This window comes from Archocentrus centrarchus, unplaced genomic scaffold, assembly GCF_007364275.1.
Source record: "Archocentrus centrarchus isolate MPI-CPG fArcCen1 unplaced genomic scaffold, fArcCen1 scaffold_76_ctg1, whole genome shotgun sequence".
In the NCBI taxonomy this organism is placed as follows: domain Eukaryota; kingdom Metazoa; phylum Chordata; class Actinopteri; order Cichliformes; family Cichlidae; genus Archocentrus; species Archocentrus centrarchus.
The window spans coordinates 139,793-158,366 of NW_022060289.1; the positions used below are offsets into that span (position 1 = coordinate 139,793).

An 18,574-nucleotide genomic window follows, 5' to 3' on the forward strand; every position below is an offset into this window, starting at 1 on the left:
AAAGCCTCCGGTAAGATCTGTCACTAAAGGTTTCTCACAGCAGGAGGAAAATGAGGTGATTTCTATCTCTGTATAAACTTTGTGCAGATCTTCATCTTTTGTAAAAGCAACACATCAAAGTGCTCTGAGAAACTTTGAGGGGTTTTAGGGCTGCTGTTTAACAGAGGTAATAGGTCACTGCCATAATCAGCTGCACTCAGCATTAATACTCAGTGACAGCAGTGCTTCAGCTCAGCATCTTCTCTCCAACTTTGGCACAAAGATGAGAAAAAAGGCTCCGAGTTTATTCATGAAGCTAAAAACCTACAAACAGAACAGGCTCATTTCTGCAGCAGCATCATAGTGCTGAAAAATGGAGCCTGTGCAGGTATAATCCACCTGTAACAATCAAACTCTATGAGACCCTGCAGGGTGTCGCGGTCTCTGTGAGGACGACACTTTAATGAGCTGCTTCATTTTTATATGTGGGGGGGAAAGCAGTAAATTAGTAAAAAAAAATAAAAATCAACTTGGAAAGAGTCAGACTGCAGAGCTCCATAACACCGCTGCTCTGAACCTCCACTACACCTCTGCTAAGCTCCACCCCCTACCTGTACTTTATGGTGAATAATCAAACGCACGGGTGCAGCAGGTCCATGATGGCTGCTGTTCCATTCAGCTCACCAAGTCAGTGAATGCAGCACACACACACACACACACACACACACACACACACACACACACACACACACACACACACACACACACACACACACACACACACAGCAGCTTTAAACTGAACCATGCTTTTACTTTTGGACTCTACTAGAGAAGCTCTGTATGATTCATAGTTAAAAAATAACAGCTGATCTTCTACACTCCACCTGAGTCTCTCTAAGGCCACCCTCCCTTTCAAAAGACTGGCTTCTGATTGGCTGCCCTTTGTAAACAGAAGGTTAGGGTGGGGTCTCTGTGCCTGGGTGGACCACATTAAGGGTATTCCCTGTCATCCAGAGCCAAGAATGCACTGAGCTCACTGTGTGGCCGTGTTACTGTGAGGGTGACAGAAACTCCTGGAACAGGATTTGAACCATAAACCATCATGAAGCCAAACGAGGCCGTCTGCAGCTGCTGCCTCCAAACGCCTCACAGACCTCCACTGTGGAGTGACCCTCCTCACTCTCTGTTTTATAGATGCTCTTTTACATGATGCATATTTTTATTTATGCTTTTACCATCTTTTTTCATCATTTCATCAGCTGTTTATTTTTCTAACAGCTTTATTCTTTAACATGAATTTAGCATTTTTCTGTGATCTTTCCCTCAGTCTTATCCTCCTCATATTCTGCACTTGCTTTTCTGTCAAAGCACTTTGCCATATAAATAAAGTTATTAGTTGTTATTATAAATAAAGTAGCTTCAGGCGGACATTTGATGGGGACAGAAACAATAAACTACAGCGCAGAGGAAACCAGAGCCTTCTAACATCATCACATCAGCGCTTTGGAACAAAGTGCAGAGTGTCTCAAACATCAGGCCGAGCACACTGAGGCTCTCAAACCGCTGCTCAGGGATCAGTCTGCACACAACCCTAAAAGGAGAAAGTTTCACAGTTTAAACAAAAAATCCTTTGCAGTATTTGTACACGTCTACTACAGATGAAATCCTGCTGACTAAAGGACATCAGTGCACAGTAGAGTTTCTCCAGTGCTCACAGTCTCTGAAACTCCGTGAATGAACATGCATACAAAACAATACCCTGATTTCAAAATGTACAGTCATTACTTTCATAGAAAAATGCCAAAAGTGTATATTTACTTAGTTAATATCTCTATAAATCAGTCTGATGCCTCACGCATATTTACAGGTTCTCCCACTCATCATCATCATCATCATCATCATCTCAGAGTAAAAATATCATTAAAACCTTCAGAGAAATCATTTCCTTACTCCATCGTTTCAGGAGCTGCAACAATAAAACCTTCATCATGTCTGATAAAGCAGCCACTCATCTTCATCTTCAGTAAAAGGACTGAATATAAATTATATGTCTGTTCTTTATGTATCTACACACTCTGATACTCAGATAGAAGCACCTCTCGTCTGTCGTTCAGCTTTAACACATCTGGAAAAAATGATGAAAATCTTTGTCGCTCTGTTTGCATAAAAAACTCAAAGTTTGTCTTTTTGTAAATTCCTGTTTGAAATGTTTTAACTAAAGTTATCAGCAGGATAGAAATACCACCACGACTTCAGGTCCACAACATGTATGCGGTGTCTCAACTGTAGTGGTGTAATACCATTTTAGACCACAAGACTGTGAGTCACCTACTGTTACAACACTGCCTCCTGGTGGTGAGTTCCACCAAAAGGCTCCTTTAACATTTAGCGCTGCTGTAGCAGTTAGCTTCTCCTGTTTTCAGATCTAAAGCAGCTGTTTGCAGTCAGCACTTTCTGATGCCGCTGTAACGAGTCTCTCTGTGTTTACATGGATTCATTCTGCTCATTAACTCTGCATCAGAAGCTGCTTTTCCTTTTGGTCCTCGTCCCACAAACTGAGACAATGTCCCAGACAGCGGCTGTAGTTCACTGCAGGACAGGCACTTCTCTGGGTTTATCCAGTGGATTTGAAACCAGTGGGTAACATGATGGAAACCAGCAAAAGAAACTGACAAATGCTTAACGGGGTGAAGTCAGTGGAAGGTGATTCTCAGAGAATTAGTTAGTATTTCTTAAGTTAATAATCAGTGACAGTTCTGCTGATGTATGGATGCTGAAGCCTACAGATGATAACCAGAGGACAGCAGCAGAGACAGCAACAGGAAACTTCAGCTTCTTTTTGTGCTTGTTGCATCTACTTAGCAGGAGTTGGGAAAATCCTTCTCATGCTAAATGCATGTATGAACATTTCCCACACAGCAGCACCCTCACCCTCAGGGCAGCCAAACACGCCTCATTTAGATTCTTACAGGAATCAAAGTGCTGCTTCAAACTGAAATGTAATGTCTCAGGTGTGTCATCGTGTCACTTTTATAATGGGTTAGTGAAACAGCTGCACAGCAGTTTCTTAATTAGGTGCCCCCCCAAAAAGAAAAAGATATATATATATATATATATATATATATATAAAGATGCAGTGAGATGAGGATTATTTGGTTAAAGGAAACACTTGAATCACAGCTAGTTGCTGAGGATGGAGTGAGAGAGCAGATTAGAGCCTTCAGTGGTTACTGGGGGGCAGCTGGGGGGGCGAATCAGAAAGCTTCCCTCAACATCAGGACCCAGTTTTTAGTTTGGCTCTTGCTCTTTTCTCTCTTTTGAGAAAAGTTTGTGAACTGTTCCTACAAACCACGAGGGGGCGCTCTACTCCTCGCTGATGCCGTGCTCCCACGCCACTTTAGCCTGCTCATCCTTGGTGGCTGCGATTATGGGCTGGGAGATCTTGCGTGGCATGGGCCGTGGAGCAGGAGGTGGGGGGGCTGCAGACTGGCTGATCAGGGAGTCCTCTTCAGGGATGCCGCCCTCTCTGAGGTAGGGTTTAGGGGGCAGTGCTGGAGGCTCATGGAGGTGGTAGAGGGGTGGGTGGTGGGGGATGTAGTGGGGGTGGAAATGGTGGTGGTGGTAGTAGTGGGGGTGTTGGGGGTGTGGCAGCCCATCCTGCTGCTGTGTTTGTGGAACTCCGGTGGAGGCTGAACCCGGAGCCTGGGGCTGGATTTGGAACCCCGCCTGAGGGGGGGTGACACCTCCTGGGGCCGAGTGGCTGCGGCAGGGCGGGGGCTTGACTCCGTCCAGGACTTCAGGCTCGGAGACGCTGTACCTGACGGGCTGGTAAGGTGAGTCAAGGTCCTCCTGGTCTGTGGTCCAAGCCTGGCTGCTGGGGACGGACTCGAGGGTGTCTGTGCGGCTGGCCGCGGGGGCGGAGGAGGAGGCGGGGCCAAAGTTACTCTCACTGAGGGAGGAGACTCCTGAGCTGGCACTGCCTGACAGGGTGGAGTTACTGCCATCCAGGATGGACTGTGGACTGGTGGGCGAGGCAGGTATAGGGTGCAGGGGAGACTGGAGAGAGAGGCGAGGGAGAGTCGCTGTTAGAGAGTCACGGGAACATTCACAAATCCCCGACATGTTCTTATCATACAGAGATTTATGTGCAGAAGCAGCAAAAACAGCAGTTTAAAAAAGAGTACAGGAAAGGGAAATATCAAATATCTGTGATGAGAGAGGACCAGGACACACGGGATAAAACTGTAAACAGGAACAGAAAGATTCCTCTGACGGTTCCTTCTGTCTCACTGTGAGAACATGAATAAAATGATGCTTCATTGGGCTCATATTTGTTGTTATTGCTGTCCATAGTTTCATTTCAGGCTGAAAAAGTAAAAGAAACACACAAAAATGGACACAATGAAACACACACACACACACCACACACACACACACACACACACACACACACACAGACAAACAGTATCCAGGTGTGAGGAGGAGGAGGAGGAGGAGGAGGAGCAGGGTACCTTTCTTAAGGAGCGCGCAGGGAGAGCTGGAGGGAGGGTCGCTGACCTGGTGGTGGAAAGCATCAAAGTGCATCAACAGGTGTTGCCCTACAGGGGGAGACACAGCAGGACTGACTGAGAAACTGGAACACACACATTTCCAACCAGAGAAGAAGAGGAGAGGGGCGGGAGGTGGAGAGAAAGGATGAGGCAGAGAGGAAGTAGAAGCAGGTGGGAGGAGTTAAATCAGGGTAAAGCGTGGAGGGGGAGGAGTGTATGGGGGGGGGGGGTGTTCAGCTCTGAGATCCTTTCAGATGGAAAGCTTGAAGGAGTTTTATGTCAGTAAAACAATTCTACAGAGCACACACTTCCTTTGTTTCCCGCCGTGGTTTCAACACTCCCACACTGACACTGAAACCTCACAGGCTCTGCACACCCAGGAGTGAAGGTTTCTGCAGGTCAGCAGTGAGTCTGTATCCTAAATGCTTTGAGTCATAGAGGTCATAGAGGTCATGGGGAGGGGATGCACCTAATATGGTCATCTCAGGCACAGCAGCCATACCCATTTGGTGTTTAAACTTTCTCAACCAATCAGAGGACTGCTTAAAGCAAAGAAGCTAAAACTGCTTTTTTCAGACTAGATGAAGTGAGGAGCTGCACGACGCCAGAACTAACACGGATTAAACTAGGAATGCAAAGAGTGCAGATACGAGCAGGTGCTCTTTAAACGCGTCTCAGGTAACAGACCTGAGTGATGCACCACTGCTAAGCCCACCCAAACCACTTCAGAGGACATGTTACAGAAACACACTGCAGGGTGGGAGGCCCCACACACAGTGACCAAACAAAAATCCACACACAATACTTTTAGAAAGATTTTGCTCTTACACAAAGCAAAGCCAGCAGGTGTCCACAGACAGACACACACACACACAGACACACACACACACACACACACAGACACGTTGCTTTATCTCCAGGTTTGGTTACAAAGTGAAGCTCAGTCGATATCTGTGTTACAGATGTGCATCCACAGCATCATTTTATTCAGTGTGTTAATATAGTTTCACAATATTTATATTTTTAGAATCCAGTCAAGAAGAAAAGATCTGGTTACATTTTATTTGTATATCTCAGTGAGTTTTATATTGTAGAATAAAGGCCCTGCAAAAGAAAACCCAACAGTCAGACCTCCTCCTGTTAGCAGCACTGGGTGATGGTGGTGGGGGGGGGGGCCTCCAGCAGAGCCTGGCTCATGTTCTGGGGTGACATCATATTAAACACCATGAGAAAAGAGAGCAGCTTTCCATTAGAAGCTAATTCTGCTGGTCTGCTTATAACATATGAAGTTCAGTGTTAGGCTGTAGCTGTGTGTAAGTGACGGGCACATGCAGCACCTACTCCATGATAATCCATCCCTGCATGCATCTCTTTTCTTTATTTGCTACAGAAATGTCTCCTCCAGGTACCCAGACTAATGTTATCAGCATGTAATATATCTACATGCACGTTTCTGCTTGGGTTATGTCTCACTGCGTGGTGACAGTCAAAACTCCTGCATGTCAGGATTACACACCGCTGCAGTGTGTTGTTTCACAGCAGGAAGGTTCAGGGTTCAAACCCGCCGAGGCATCGAAGAGGAAGAGCTTCATATTTCAGCCAAACTTAGAAGAACCACATACAAGCTGGCAAAGTCATGCTTTTACCAACAACAACAACAACAAGACACACACATGCACGCAGGCACACACATGCACACACACACGCACACAAACACATGCACGCACACGCATACACACACACACGCACGCACACACATGCACACACACACACATATGCACGCACGCACACGCATGCACACACACACACACACACACACACAAGCACACACAGACACACATGCACACACACACACGCACTCACAGACACATGCACGCACACAAACATGCACGTGCGCGCGCACACACACACACACACGTGCGCACAAACATGCAGTGGTTTCGTACCATGAGGCAGGTTGCGTGGAGGAACAGGTGGTGCTATGACACTGCCGATGTGGGAGGAGAGGAAAGGGAGGGCTTCTCTGGTACCACTGTCCAAACTCCAGCTGCTGGGAGCAGTGAGGACTGGAGGAAAGAAGAGTGAAGGATGGAGGAGTGGAAGAGATTAATAATTGTATTTTCATATAAATATTCAGTGTTGTGTGAGAGCGTGCTCGCCTACCCTTCTCAGCCACAGAGAGGTTTGGATCGCTGCAGGGTTTGCAGGGACCGATCACCTGGTGGAGCAAAGCCCGCTGGAAGTTTGGTGGCTGAGGAGAAACACACCAGTGCAGTTTTTACTGCAACCTGCTTCTCAGAAAGAACCACAGTGATCACAGTATTTGACTTCTATTTTTAATTAATCTTGAACGAGCTGAATAGTTACCTTACATTTCCCACTCTATCCTCTACATGAGGTGCACTTAATGACTCAGATGCTAATGTGTCACCTCAGGTTCAACAAGCATTATGGAGGTACGTGAAGCTTTCCTCCCCGCCTTACCTGCGCGTTCTCTGTGATGTTGGTGTACATGGCGCTGCTCGGCCTCTCTCTGTGTGGTGGCAGCAGCATCAGCATCTCTCTGTTGTGTCTGTATTTGTCAGGCAGAGACGGAGAGCCGACTGCAGAAATCAGGAGAAAAGTACATCAGAGCAAAGTATCAGAGAGCTAAATGTAAGAAAACAAATCTCCCGTGAGCTGCTCACCTCTGATGGTTGAGGGGGCGGAGTGTATCATCTGAGAAGGTGCAGAGTGGGTGGAGCTGAGACTGGAGGAGGACGGGCTCGCCTGCAGTGAACAAAGTTGCAATGATAAGGAAATTCAAACTGCAGTAATGTGAGCTAAGCAGCTGTGCAGGAAACAGCTGGACATGATCATTTTACAGTAGTGACATCACACAGCTTGAAGCAAAGACTTTTATTTCCATACAGAATAAACAGAACATCCAAGTTTCCCCTCTGGTCTTATTTGAGGTCTTTCACCGACCTGCATGCGGTAGAAGTCCTCGGGGTGCTCCACTACCACGCCGTCAGCCAGGATCAGCAGGTTGCCAACGTTGCCCATCTCACTGGAGGTTTGAGAGGAGAGAGAGGAGGAGGAGTTGCGCACAGGAGTCAGAACAGCTATGGGACTGGGAGGAGGGAATGAAAGGAGGGAAAGTAGGAGGAAAAAAACAGGAGACGGAGGGATAAAGAAGGAAGAAAGGAGAGAGTCCAGACAGAAGTACAGGCAGGAGAACAGGAAGGAAGGAGGGGGAGGAAGGAAGAAAGGAAGTAAGGAAAGAGGGGGAAGAAGGAAGAAAGGAAGGGAGGAAGGAAAGAAGGGAGGAAGGAAGGGAAGGAGGGAGGGAGGGAGGGAGGGAGGGACGGGCCAAACAGAGTACAAACCAAAAAAGTAAAGGAAGCAAAAGATAACAGCCAACACGTGCATGAGGTGATTTGGTGAGAACGAAGCGAGCGGCGGCCGTGAGCATGCAGGAAGCACGGTGCAGGGAGGTGTTGGTGGAGGACGAGAGAGGCAGGAAGAGAAAATGAGAGATTTTCAGAAAGTGCGACGTGAGCAGAAGACAGCAGAGACGCTGTGAGCAGCTCCTCAAAGATCATTAATGAGACACGGCAGATGAAATCAGCTGATGGTGAACGCAGAGGGAGGTGAAGCCAGTGATGGTTTACCACATTAAATTTAAGAGAATTCATTATAGATACCATTTAAATAATCAAACTAAGTAAGGAGGTGGGTTACTGCCTTCATACATCATTTTCTTTCTCATATATTTACAGTAGCAGTTACTCTAATTCCTGGAAGTCATCTACGCATAACCAAAAGGTCATTTGGTTACACAACTTACCAAATGTTGAAATTTGCAGAGCTCAGTTCAAAGAAAGGCATCTGATGACGACACCACAGTGTCAGAGCATCAACAGAGGCCTGCTCTGTCTCTACAGGCCCTCCAGAAGGGTGTGGCATGGAGGCAACAGGCCAAAACATGGAGGGAAACTATCCATCCTCCACAGCAATAGCTAAGCAGAGATTCCCAGGCCTCTCTCTACCCAGACACCTCACAGACTGTCAGTGACTCTGGTTCCAGTAAAACTCGTGCACTTCATCCTAACCCCAGAGCAGGTGCTTCTCCTGGATGGGGATCCCCAAACTGGAATCAGGAGTGAAACTAAACTGAATATGATTGATATGCACAGCTTGCATCCTTTTTGTTGCTGCAGAAAAAAAGAGAAGCACTGCTTTGGAGGGAAGGCTGCAGGTCCAGTGACCCCGTGACCTTTTCTCTGTGGACTACCATAGCCTGCAGTCTTGGAGGAAACTTTGAGCAGATTTTAAAAACTTTCCAGACGTGCAGTTACCGTGGATGAGCTTGTGATGGCGTGCTGCTGCAGATTAATGAGTGTGTGCGACTGTGGCTTAATAACAAAGCAGGAGGGTCTTAACAGCCTCACTCTCAGATAAATGAAGTGTGTGTGCTGCTGACCTGTGTCGGTGCATCAGCTTGAAGCTCTCGGGGCTCATGGGGCTGTGAGCGGTCAGGATTCCTCTGGGTGTGTTGGGCCCTGAGCCGGACTTGTCCAAACCAGGCAGACCCTGCAAAGCCACATAGAAGCACTGCTCTGAATATTCACACTGCCCTCAGATTTAAACACATGCATCATGTGTGCTTAAAGGGAAGACCCTGCAACCTGAAGAATCAGTGCTGTTTGAAAAGGTCAAAGTTTAATGCCTAAAAAATGTAATTATGAGCTCAAGAGGTGAAATGTTCAAAGTTGAAGGGGTTCAGCTTCTTTTCAGTGACATCATTACGTTAGCTGGCAGCACGCTACATCCTCTGATCAGCATGTTTACACCAACAGGAAGCTTCTTCTGCTCTCCACTTTCTCCAAGCTTGAGCTCAAGAAGAATTATTTCTGTGTGTGTCTGTTTTGTTGTGTTGAAGCCTCTGAGGCTGAAATAATTATTAGGGCTGAAGTTTGTGTTGGGAATGATTTTGTGCGCTTACATGGCAGAGGCTGCTCCTCATCATCTGGAACTGATCTATCAGCTTCTTGTGCAGGGGACGCATTTCTGGGTGCACCAGCTTCTCGTGGACAGCCAGGCCAACTCCCAGGATGGGAACCTGTGTGGAAACCAGATAAGATTTCCCACAAGAAAAGTGATGTCATGAGCAAGTAGCGGACCCCCAAGAACGAGATGCTGTAGCCGCAGTGATGACTGCTCAGGGTCCCTGTGAGAATCACCTCGGTGCTACATCTTTATTTCACACGTTTCTTTCAGCGGAAGAATCGGACACACAGTGTGATCAGAGACAGCGTGTCAAACTGTTTCTGACCAGGATTCAAATGAGATAAACTTTATTGATATAATAAACCCCCAAAGTGCACAGGCACTGATACAGTGCTCCTGATACAGTGCATCACACACACACACACACACACACACGCACGCGCACACACACACACACACACACACACACACACACGCGCACACAAACACACACACACACACGCACACGCACACGCACACACACACACACACACACGCGCACACACACACACTGCCCCTTCAGGTGAACCTGCTCATAGCTACACTGGGCCTGACTTGCTGGTTTGATTCAACTGCCTTCATGTGGAGACTCGACCTGACTGCTGATGCTGGGTTAAAGGGAAAGCAAAGATATCCTGACGGTCTTTAGCGTGCGCTGCAGTGCAGACCCCAGGTCAGCAGTGCAGTGGGAGGATGGCCTGTATGCCTGTTCCACAGTGTCTGCATGTCCACATTAAAGCATTTACCACCTGATTCAATTACACATTAGAGGCTTTAGTGGATTCCAGTCGACACTGAAGGTGCAAAAGGTCTAATTCCTCATATGGCTGCATGTGAACACACTCACTGACCATCAGTGAGTGTGTTCACATGCAGGCAATTTAGGGCCAAGATGGTCTGCTTGGTATGGCAGGGCCAAAAACACCTAAAGGCCAACCAAACCTCAGTGCTGTGTTAAGGACAGCCCACCGGATGCGTTGCGTAAAAACGACACGAAATTCCAAATCTTTCGGATGCGAACCTGTCGGTAACCTTTAAACACACCTACATACACACCGGACACATTGCATTTTTGCAACTAAATCGTCCTCACATAACGCACAGTGAAAAAAAAAAATGCAGTTGACATCAAGCGATGATGTAATGAGGCCCTGATGTTTCTAAACAAGAGAAGGATGAATGAGATTCTGGGTTCATCCAACTCATAAGAAAGCAGCAGCAGGGAGAGTTTCATGGTTTGATCCCGGAGTTGAAGCCGCATCACGGACGCTTTCACGCATATTTCAGTGGGACAGTTTGAGCTCTTGTTGGCAGAGTTGGGATCACATGTGAGGAGGCAGAGGATAATATCAGAGAGCCGACTGACCCGGAGCAGCGAGTAGCTGTGTGTCTGAGGGAAAATATTATGATTTTTATTGTTCCCACATCACTGGATATTCAGTACATCGGTGCGCGTTTTGAGCTATGACCTCACAAGTTGCTAAATGCAGCGCCTCTGATTGGTCAGACCTGTTGTTCGCTTGCGAAAGTCAGAAAAATCGAACTTCATCTGAAAAAATAAATGCCGCAAATTTGTCCTGTGAAATGATGCGGTTGGTGTGAACGGCTGCATTAAGAACAGGAGAGTCCGAAATATATTTTCAACGCACGAAACATTCGCACGGAATTAACGCGTCCGGTGTGTAAAGGCCTTAAAGGCCTTAACTCCTCAGGTTTGAGCTGCAGTTTGGGTGGCTGGTAGACCCCGAGCACTAAATACTATACCATTTTATATAAAACTATATAAGAAAATTATTTGACGAAGTGGCGGGTCAGTTTCTGTGATGGTCCTGGAATCAAACCGACGGCCCTGTGGGAACAACAGCTCCATCAGGTGAGCCTCACCTGCTCCTGCATCAGGTCTTTGAGCTGTGTGATCTTGTCGGTGTCCTCAGGGTGGCTGGTGATGTACTCCTTATCAAAGAAAGCCTGGTGAACGGGAGACAGCAGATCACTGTTTGGATCAGAGCTGTTGCATAAAATCACAAAATGAGACCAAACTTTCCTCTTTTTTTTCCTGAGGAGCACAGAGAGACTACGAGGCTGTCCTGTGTAAACAGATATCCGCACTAACAGGAAAAGCAGAACTCTGTGTTTTCTGAGCAGATTACATAACTGTAAAAGATAAAGTAGCTGCTCGTTCAGCTTTATTTCCTGTCACAGCTTTCAAAGATCAGGAGATGAGAACAGGCCCAGAGGGCTGATGACCTCAAATCCAGCTGTTTCTGACCTCCTGGTATCGGGCGATGCCTCCGTTAACAGCAGCATCGATGACGCCGTTGAGCGTCATGCTGAGCAGGTTGATGTTGCCGTGCAGCTGCTTGTGCTGGTACTGGCTGATCAAAGTGCGCAGCTCCTGGTTCTTATTCTCCACCACAGAAATGGCGTTTTTCTAATGGGCTCACCTCCACCTGAGAGACACACAGAGATGAGACAGATGTGAGTCATGCTGAGGGACTGATGGAGGCTCTGTAGGTGGTGGTTTTCTGCCTGCTCATGATGACTTCCTCATCATATAAATTACTGCGACTGACATGAGAGTTAAATCACCGGCTGTAAACCCTGCACGCTCTCCCAAACAAAGACTGTGATGCTTCCATTACTTAGCACAATAATTTGTTCTGAGTTTATGGACATTCCCTGCATCTTCCTGTGTCCATAAGATGTTTGTCATTGGCTCACCAGCTCTCTCTTCTCCACCTCAAACCAGCGTGAAATCCCCGGGCAGCGGGTGGGTGAGGATCAGAGTCGTCCTCTCTATCCACAGACTCTGAAAACAGCACAGCAAGCAGTGAGACGAAGGGACGTCAGAAGGTTTCATACGACACAGCAGCCACTGAAATCTCACTAATCATGCCCAGAAACTGGAGCACACCTGAACATCAACAGGAATGTGCTGTGGTGACTGAACACAGTGTCACTGCTGAGGCAGCCCTCAGAGAGCTCTGCATAAACCAGTGACTGCAAATCTCAATTAAAGAAGAGTGGGCCACGTCCACAGTGATGTGAGAGACTCATCCAGAAACCATTACTGCAGGTTAGTGCTGCTGAAGGCTCCACGCTTCTGAATCAGGGGCTGGGCTGTCCTGGACCCACACTCAGCACACAGCCTGGTTTTCCACACTCATCCCTTCATGGGTGCAGATGATAAACATATGTGGTGTTTCCAGTGCCTCAGTCAGAAGGTGGAAAGATAATGTGTGATATCTCTGCTCTCAGACAGGGAGAATATGATGCAGAGAGGAAGATGTGAGCTCGTGTTCAAAAAACGAGACCAAAACACTTTGATAAACTGGAAGAAATTTAAAGTTTGACTACATCATGTCAATAATTTTTCATCAGGCACTGGGAGGAAACTTCAGGCTACTCGATGTGCTCTGAAGTTACTTCATATTGTGAAATGTCTGAAAACTTAAATGATATTTTTGAGTCATGATAGGCTGGTGGATGCTGAGCTGGTGCACAGCAGCCTCCGGGCTCCACAGTTTGTTAGTCAGTATCGATTGTTAAAGTCCTCCTTGGGGTTGGAAATCAGCCACGTGGCTCATCCACGTGTGCCTGAATACTGTGGCTGCACCCACACGGCTCAGCTGATCCAGATTTTAGGGTCCCCAACCTTCCAAATCCCGCTTTAAGTCCTGGGAGGATCCACCAGGATCAGGAAGACATGAATGATTACAGACAGGATTTTTTCCTCTGCCTGCGTTTCTGCCACTTTTATGTTTCCATGCTGATAACTGACACAGCTGATGTAACGTACATCGAACAGAATAAGAGAAAAAGGTCTCCCTGCTCACCTTGAACTCATTGTCTCGATCTTTGGGGCCTTTGTGGAAGGGCGGTCGTAACGGAAGCGGCGAACGTTGTTGACTCGATAGAAGCTTCTTAATGCGGGTCCGGTACTCGGTCCATCTGAAGGACGGTCACGCTGTCTGGTACGGGCGTTACTGCGTAGATCTGGAGGTCTGAGGTGAGGGGGGGGGGGGGGGGTCAAAGATGTAACTGAGGTCTCTGAGACATAAACAGCTAACGCAGCAGGCAGAGAGAGTCCATTCAGCCATGGATTAACATTCAGCTGCTGCTGAAGGATACACTGTGCATCACACTGCAGGATGGCCTCATCTGGTTGATGGGGTGCTGCATTGCAATGGCTTGTGGGAATTCTCCCAGCATCCTTTGCTGAAAAGCCTCCAATCTTTCGTAGTCATGACCACGGCAGACAAACTCTTTGTTCTAGAGTGAACGAATCAAAACCAGACAAAAACTGAGTAAAACACATTTTTAAGCAGCAAACTTTAAAAAACCTGCAGTTCCTCTTATGTCCACTTGAGGCTGGATCCATAGTGAGTGAGCCATCTTTATATACAGTCTATGGATTGCTTGTTTGTGAGTAATGAGAGACCATTAAGGCGTTCATTTCTTTTATAAATGTAACTTGTGCTGCAGAAACCTTTGATTCAGGACAGTGAGGTCACTCACTCTGAGGAAGAAAGGGAACTTCCTGCCATAGAATCCCACCCTGAAGAACTCGGGTTCCAGACGCTGCTGCTCCATGATGTTGTCGTAATACGCCGCCTCCATTTTCTTGCACACACAGCACAGGGGGAAAAACGTGAAATCTCATATTTCAACATGATCATATTTGAAGACTCTGATGTAATTTTTGTTGTGGCTGACCCGTATCCAGCTGAGACTTTGGTAGTCATACAGAGATTCATACTGGAAGGCCAGCTCCCTGCACAGAGGAATCCCATACTCCCAACACTGAGGACACACAGACACACAATCATTTTCACACTGAGGTTTGCATTAGGCTGACGTCACTTTGTTATTACACAAATCAGGAAAAAACGTACTTGCATTATTACAACCACTGACAGTACGCTCAGAGAGAAATGTGCAGAACTGGCTGAGCACACACCGGGACAGCTGACTGTGAGCGTCCTCAGCGCGCTTCCACTGGTTTGTTTGGGCTCGTGCTTTAAAACCCAGCTGCATGAGCGAGTTTCAAAGAGGCATGAGGGGTCCTTCCCAAACTCAGCAGTAAGAGGAGGAGTTTAATCAGCTCAGCTCTAAACACATTTTAATAATCACGTTTGCCTACACAGTAGAATCACAAGTTAATTTGCTTTTCATATGTTATGTTATGTTAAGGAAGAATATTATAGTGTGAAGGTAGAAGAAGAGGTAAAAGCTGAAGCTGATGGAAACGAATCAGTCGAGGCTGTGGGTGATGACCTGTCACCTGTGAGGTCTGATGGAAAACGATCCATCAAGTCCAAGTTAACATGTCTGAGTCACACAGGACTGTTTAAGAAGAAAAATGGTTTATTACCATTATTTTATTACTACCACCATGTATTTACAGTTCAGCATCTAAGCTTCCCAGCTCATCTCTCCCTGGAAATATGACAAATAGAAACTGGGGTCTGTGGGTCCCTCAGGAGCCCTAAAGTGAATGCTGGGTGGTGGAGGGATGGAGAAAAGCAGGCCCAGCATAGATGTGTTAACCCTAACCCTAACTGGGATGGAGTGTTGGTATATGACAGGAGGAGAGTGACTTATTCTTTTTTTCTTATTGCTAATCCTGTCTGGTTTCAGTATAGTCTTTATTTCCTGTGATTTGTGTCACTTTCAGTTTGTGTTGTCTGTCCTCTGTCCAAAGGCCATGCTGAGTGGGTGTTCCCTCCACCTTTCCCTTGTTGAAGTAGTGGATGACCTTCCTGCAGAGTCCCTCCTTGCGGTGCCACTCGGTCTGAGCAGGATAATGCAGGAAGTCCTTCAGAGGTCGCTCGTCCCAGTGCAGCAGCTCCCAGTATAACAGCAGGGTGGAACGCGGGCCTCTGCGGACAAACATCATCAGTCACGTGTTTTTCACACAGTGTGTACGTGTCACGCGTGCTGCTGTGTGCTGTACCCGTGTAGTTTCTCTGCCTGCAGGTGCATATCACACAGCTTGTGGATGTAGGCGGATGTACATCTCCTCCTTGTTGATCTCTGACTTGTAGAAGTTCTGAGAAGATACAAAATAAACACAATCAATGCATTTTAGTGTTTATGCACTGATTTACAAACAGGCTCCAAAGGCCCACTCAATATGCAAAGTGTGGAAATGGCTTAAAGGAGGGCGAAGCTTCTGGATCTGTAACGTGTCCAGGCCTGAATCATCTTCTGTTTCATAGACTCATTCACCTGATGGCCTGCCACACCAAAGTTTGGTTTCTTCTTAGTTTTCCTTAATCATTTCAGGCTGTTCATCCTGGGAAATGAAGAGTTCATTAAACGTTATCGTGCTGTGGTTTTAGTGCTCCTGCACACATGAGGTCAAACTGTCCCACACATTAGAACAAGCTTGATATCCCTGATTTAAAGGGACATCATCATCATGATGCTGCTGGTCTTACCAGGAGGTTAACAGTGCAGCCAATCTTCTTGTTTTTCTGTCTCGTCGCCCTTCATGCAGTCGCTAGAAAAAAAGGAAACCAAGAACATTACAATGAAAAGCCCTCCTCATCGCCTCATGAGCCACTGATTGATGCACGTGTGTGAGTGTTCTCATTTCAGCCACGGTCCAAACCACTTTTTCCTCCCATAGGCATCATGATACTGCTAACAGCTACGCAAACAACAAGAGGAACTGTTGGAAAAAAGGTCTAAATGCTACCATAGACCCTGCAGGATGATCACGAGAGCCTCGTGTTTCAGCAGGGAGTGGCTGAAGCAGGATTCAGAGATATTTTATATAATGATGTTGTGTGTGTGACATCGGCCTCTGAGCTGTTTGTTGTCAGTTAAATAAAAGCTTTGGCTTCCACTCTCATGTCTTAGGCCCTCTGAGTTGTAATTATCACACATCAGTGACGGCGAACGAGCACAGAATCAGCTCCGAAGTTTTATCGTACCGATAGTCGAGCAGTCGCTCCATGAGCCGTGTGACGGAGGTAACAAAGGAGATGCCCGTCTCTCTCCATGTCTCCTGCTCGATCTTCTCCAACAGGCTGAAAGGAAGCGTGCAAACACTGTTTACACACAGACTCTGCACACTTATATATGCTGCTGCCGTTACACACAGAGCACACTGCATGGCAACATGCTGTGTGTAAACACAGGTAACACTGGGGATATGCACATATGCACTTTCCTCATGGAGCTGCAAAAAAGTGATGAGACTGAATGTGAAGGAGTTGCTTCAGTGAGGATGAGGTTCTACTCTCAGCAGGACACCAAATCTGATGCTTCTTGTTTAAAGCTTTGTGTTGTGTTGTGAGCTGTCATTGCTACAAGTGATACGTATCAGGGTGTGTTAGCAGAGGCTTTACTGACGATCGGACAGACTCACAACACTCACTGCTTGCAGACACGATATCAGCACCGATATCTGCCCACGTGTAAGGAGAGTCATACCTGGGATAAGGCCCAAACAGCTGGGTTCTAGTCCCGCAGGAGAGAGCAAAGCAAACACAAGGAGAGTGTTTAGAGCAGAAATCTGAGAGTTAATTTCTGTTATAGAGAGAGCAGCAGGACGGAGGGTTAAAAAACAGACAGGTGTGGACGGCACAAAGTCTGCGTTCCTCACAGCAAACCGAAGAGCTCTCTGTAGTTCTCGTCTCCTTTCCCTTCAGATACCAAACTGTCCAGCTTGTCGATCAGCTCCGCCTCCACCTGCACACACGCACAGACATTTTTAGATCACTGAGCAGGACGGTTTCTGCTCAGGTGTCTGCATGCTCCTGTACCTGTTGAAGTTCCCATTCTTGCGCTGCTCCCAGTCCATCATGTCGTGGAAAATCGGGATCATGATGTTTCGCACCTCCACCTGCGGGACCAGCGTCACTCCCAGGAAAGGGCCGATCATACCGGGAATGAAATGGATCTTATTCTCACCTGCAAACAGCATGCATGTTTCAAATTCTGATTCAGAACCATTAAAGTACATCCCTTTGAGACGGTCTTACCCAGATTCTGCCACATGCTGAAAAAGCTCATAGGTCATCATCACTCTCATGTCACCGTATCTGCAAAGAGACACCAAAGTCCTGAACTCCTATGTGACCAGTCTCAGTATCACAGCATCATCAGCTGTTACATTCCTTTAAACTGGGAGCTTCATGGTTTATCTGAATGACTCCTGCAGTGAGCAGCAGAAACAGGAAATTATTTCCCAGCTGTTTCTGTGACTCTGAACATCAAAGAAACAATAACCAGAATCACACAAACGTCTGCTGTGTTACGATTATCCCACGACACAGTGTGAGGCTTCATCAGGGCCGTCAGTACGTCTGCAGCACATCCATCACTTTTAATCTGCCTGACTTTTCTCTCATTTTCACAGTTCTTGTAACGTGGACCTTCCAGGGCCCGAGGAGGGTAGCTCAGCCCTGTGGTTCCTGGAAATATTTGGTGGAAAAAGACCTAACGGCGAGGGAAATGAGCGTTCCTGAGTCAAAATGTTTTCCCGCAGGACGGATTAAAGTAGGTCACTGGAGCTTGAAAAAGGCGACTGACTTCTTTTTGTTTCTTGAAGACGTTTCACCTCTCATCCGAAAGGCTTTCTTCAGTTCTCAACCAAATGGTGGAGAGACCCAGGTATTTAAACCCCTGTGGGCGTAGTCCCCTGGAGGTGGTTATGACCCTCTATTGATCATGTGCGTGAACACATGTGCCCAGGTGTGAAGAGGGCGTGGGTCATATTTAATCAGTGGTTTCAGTTGAAACCAATTTTAGGACTCCGCTCCATTGTTTCCTGTGGCCTATTGAGGTCACTGGAACAAAGGTGTGAATGGGGGTTGAGACGTCTGGGAAGGGAGCTCAGGACAGCAACTGTAAGCGGGGGAAAGTTGGTGACCGTAATCCACCTCCTCTGTTCAATGATGGTTGTTCACAGTGGACATAGATGGCTTCTTTCACTCCTCTTTCAAACCATCTGTTTTCCCTGTCCAAAATGTGAACATTGGCATCCTCAAAGAGTGCCCTTT

At 47.0% G+C, this 18,574-nt stretch overlaps 1 protein-coding gene across 1 annotated transcript in view; it reads right to left on the minus strand.

Annotated features, from left to right (window-relative positions):
• Positions 1-3,123: 3,123 nt before the first annotated feature.
• Positions 3,124-18,574, minus strand: part of LOC115777809 (dedicator of cytokinesis protein 3-like) — a 277,391-nt gene continuing 261,940 nt past the window's right edge. Inside the window, 33 exon segments of the mRNA XM_030725805.1 lie at positions 3,124-4,035; positions 4,491-4,526; positions 4,528-4,577; positions 6,476-6,595; positions 6,693-6,780; positions 7,014-7,132; positions 7,217-7,298; positions 7,497-7,641; positions 8,995-9,104; positions 9,517-9,633; positions 11,445-11,528; positions 11,830-11,988; positions 11,990-12,010; positions 12,282-12,323; positions 12,325-12,369; positions 13,397-13,440; positions 13,443-13,491; positions 13,494-13,564; positions 13,692-13,730; positions 13,733-13,832; positions 14,079-14,183; positions 14,277-14,363; positions 15,292-15,442; positions 15,517-15,566; positions 15,568-15,612; positions 16,004-16,036; positions 16,038-16,065; positions 16,502-16,597; positions 17,004-17,030; positions 17,176-17,265; positions 17,339-17,483; positions 17,555-17,576; positions 17,578-17,614. Of these exon segments, the coding sequence (XP_030581665.1) occupies positions 3,343-4,035; positions 4,491-4,526; positions 4,528-4,577; positions 6,476-6,595; positions 6,693-6,780; positions 7,014-7,132; positions 7,217-7,298; positions 7,497-7,641; positions 8,995-9,104; positions 9,517-9,633; positions 11,445-11,528; positions 11,830-11,988; positions 11,990-12,010; positions 12,282-12,323; positions 12,325-12,369; positions 13,397-13,440; positions 13,443-13,491; positions 13,494-13,564; positions 13,692-13,730; positions 13,733-13,832; positions 14,079-14,183; positions 14,277-14,363; positions 15,292-15,442; positions 15,517-15,566; positions 15,568-15,612; positions 16,004-16,036; positions 16,038-16,065; positions 16,502-16,597; positions 17,004-17,030; positions 17,176-17,265; positions 17,339-17,483; positions 17,555-17,576; positions 17,578-17,614 (3,130 nt within the window). The 3' untranslated portion in view covers positions 3,124-3,342.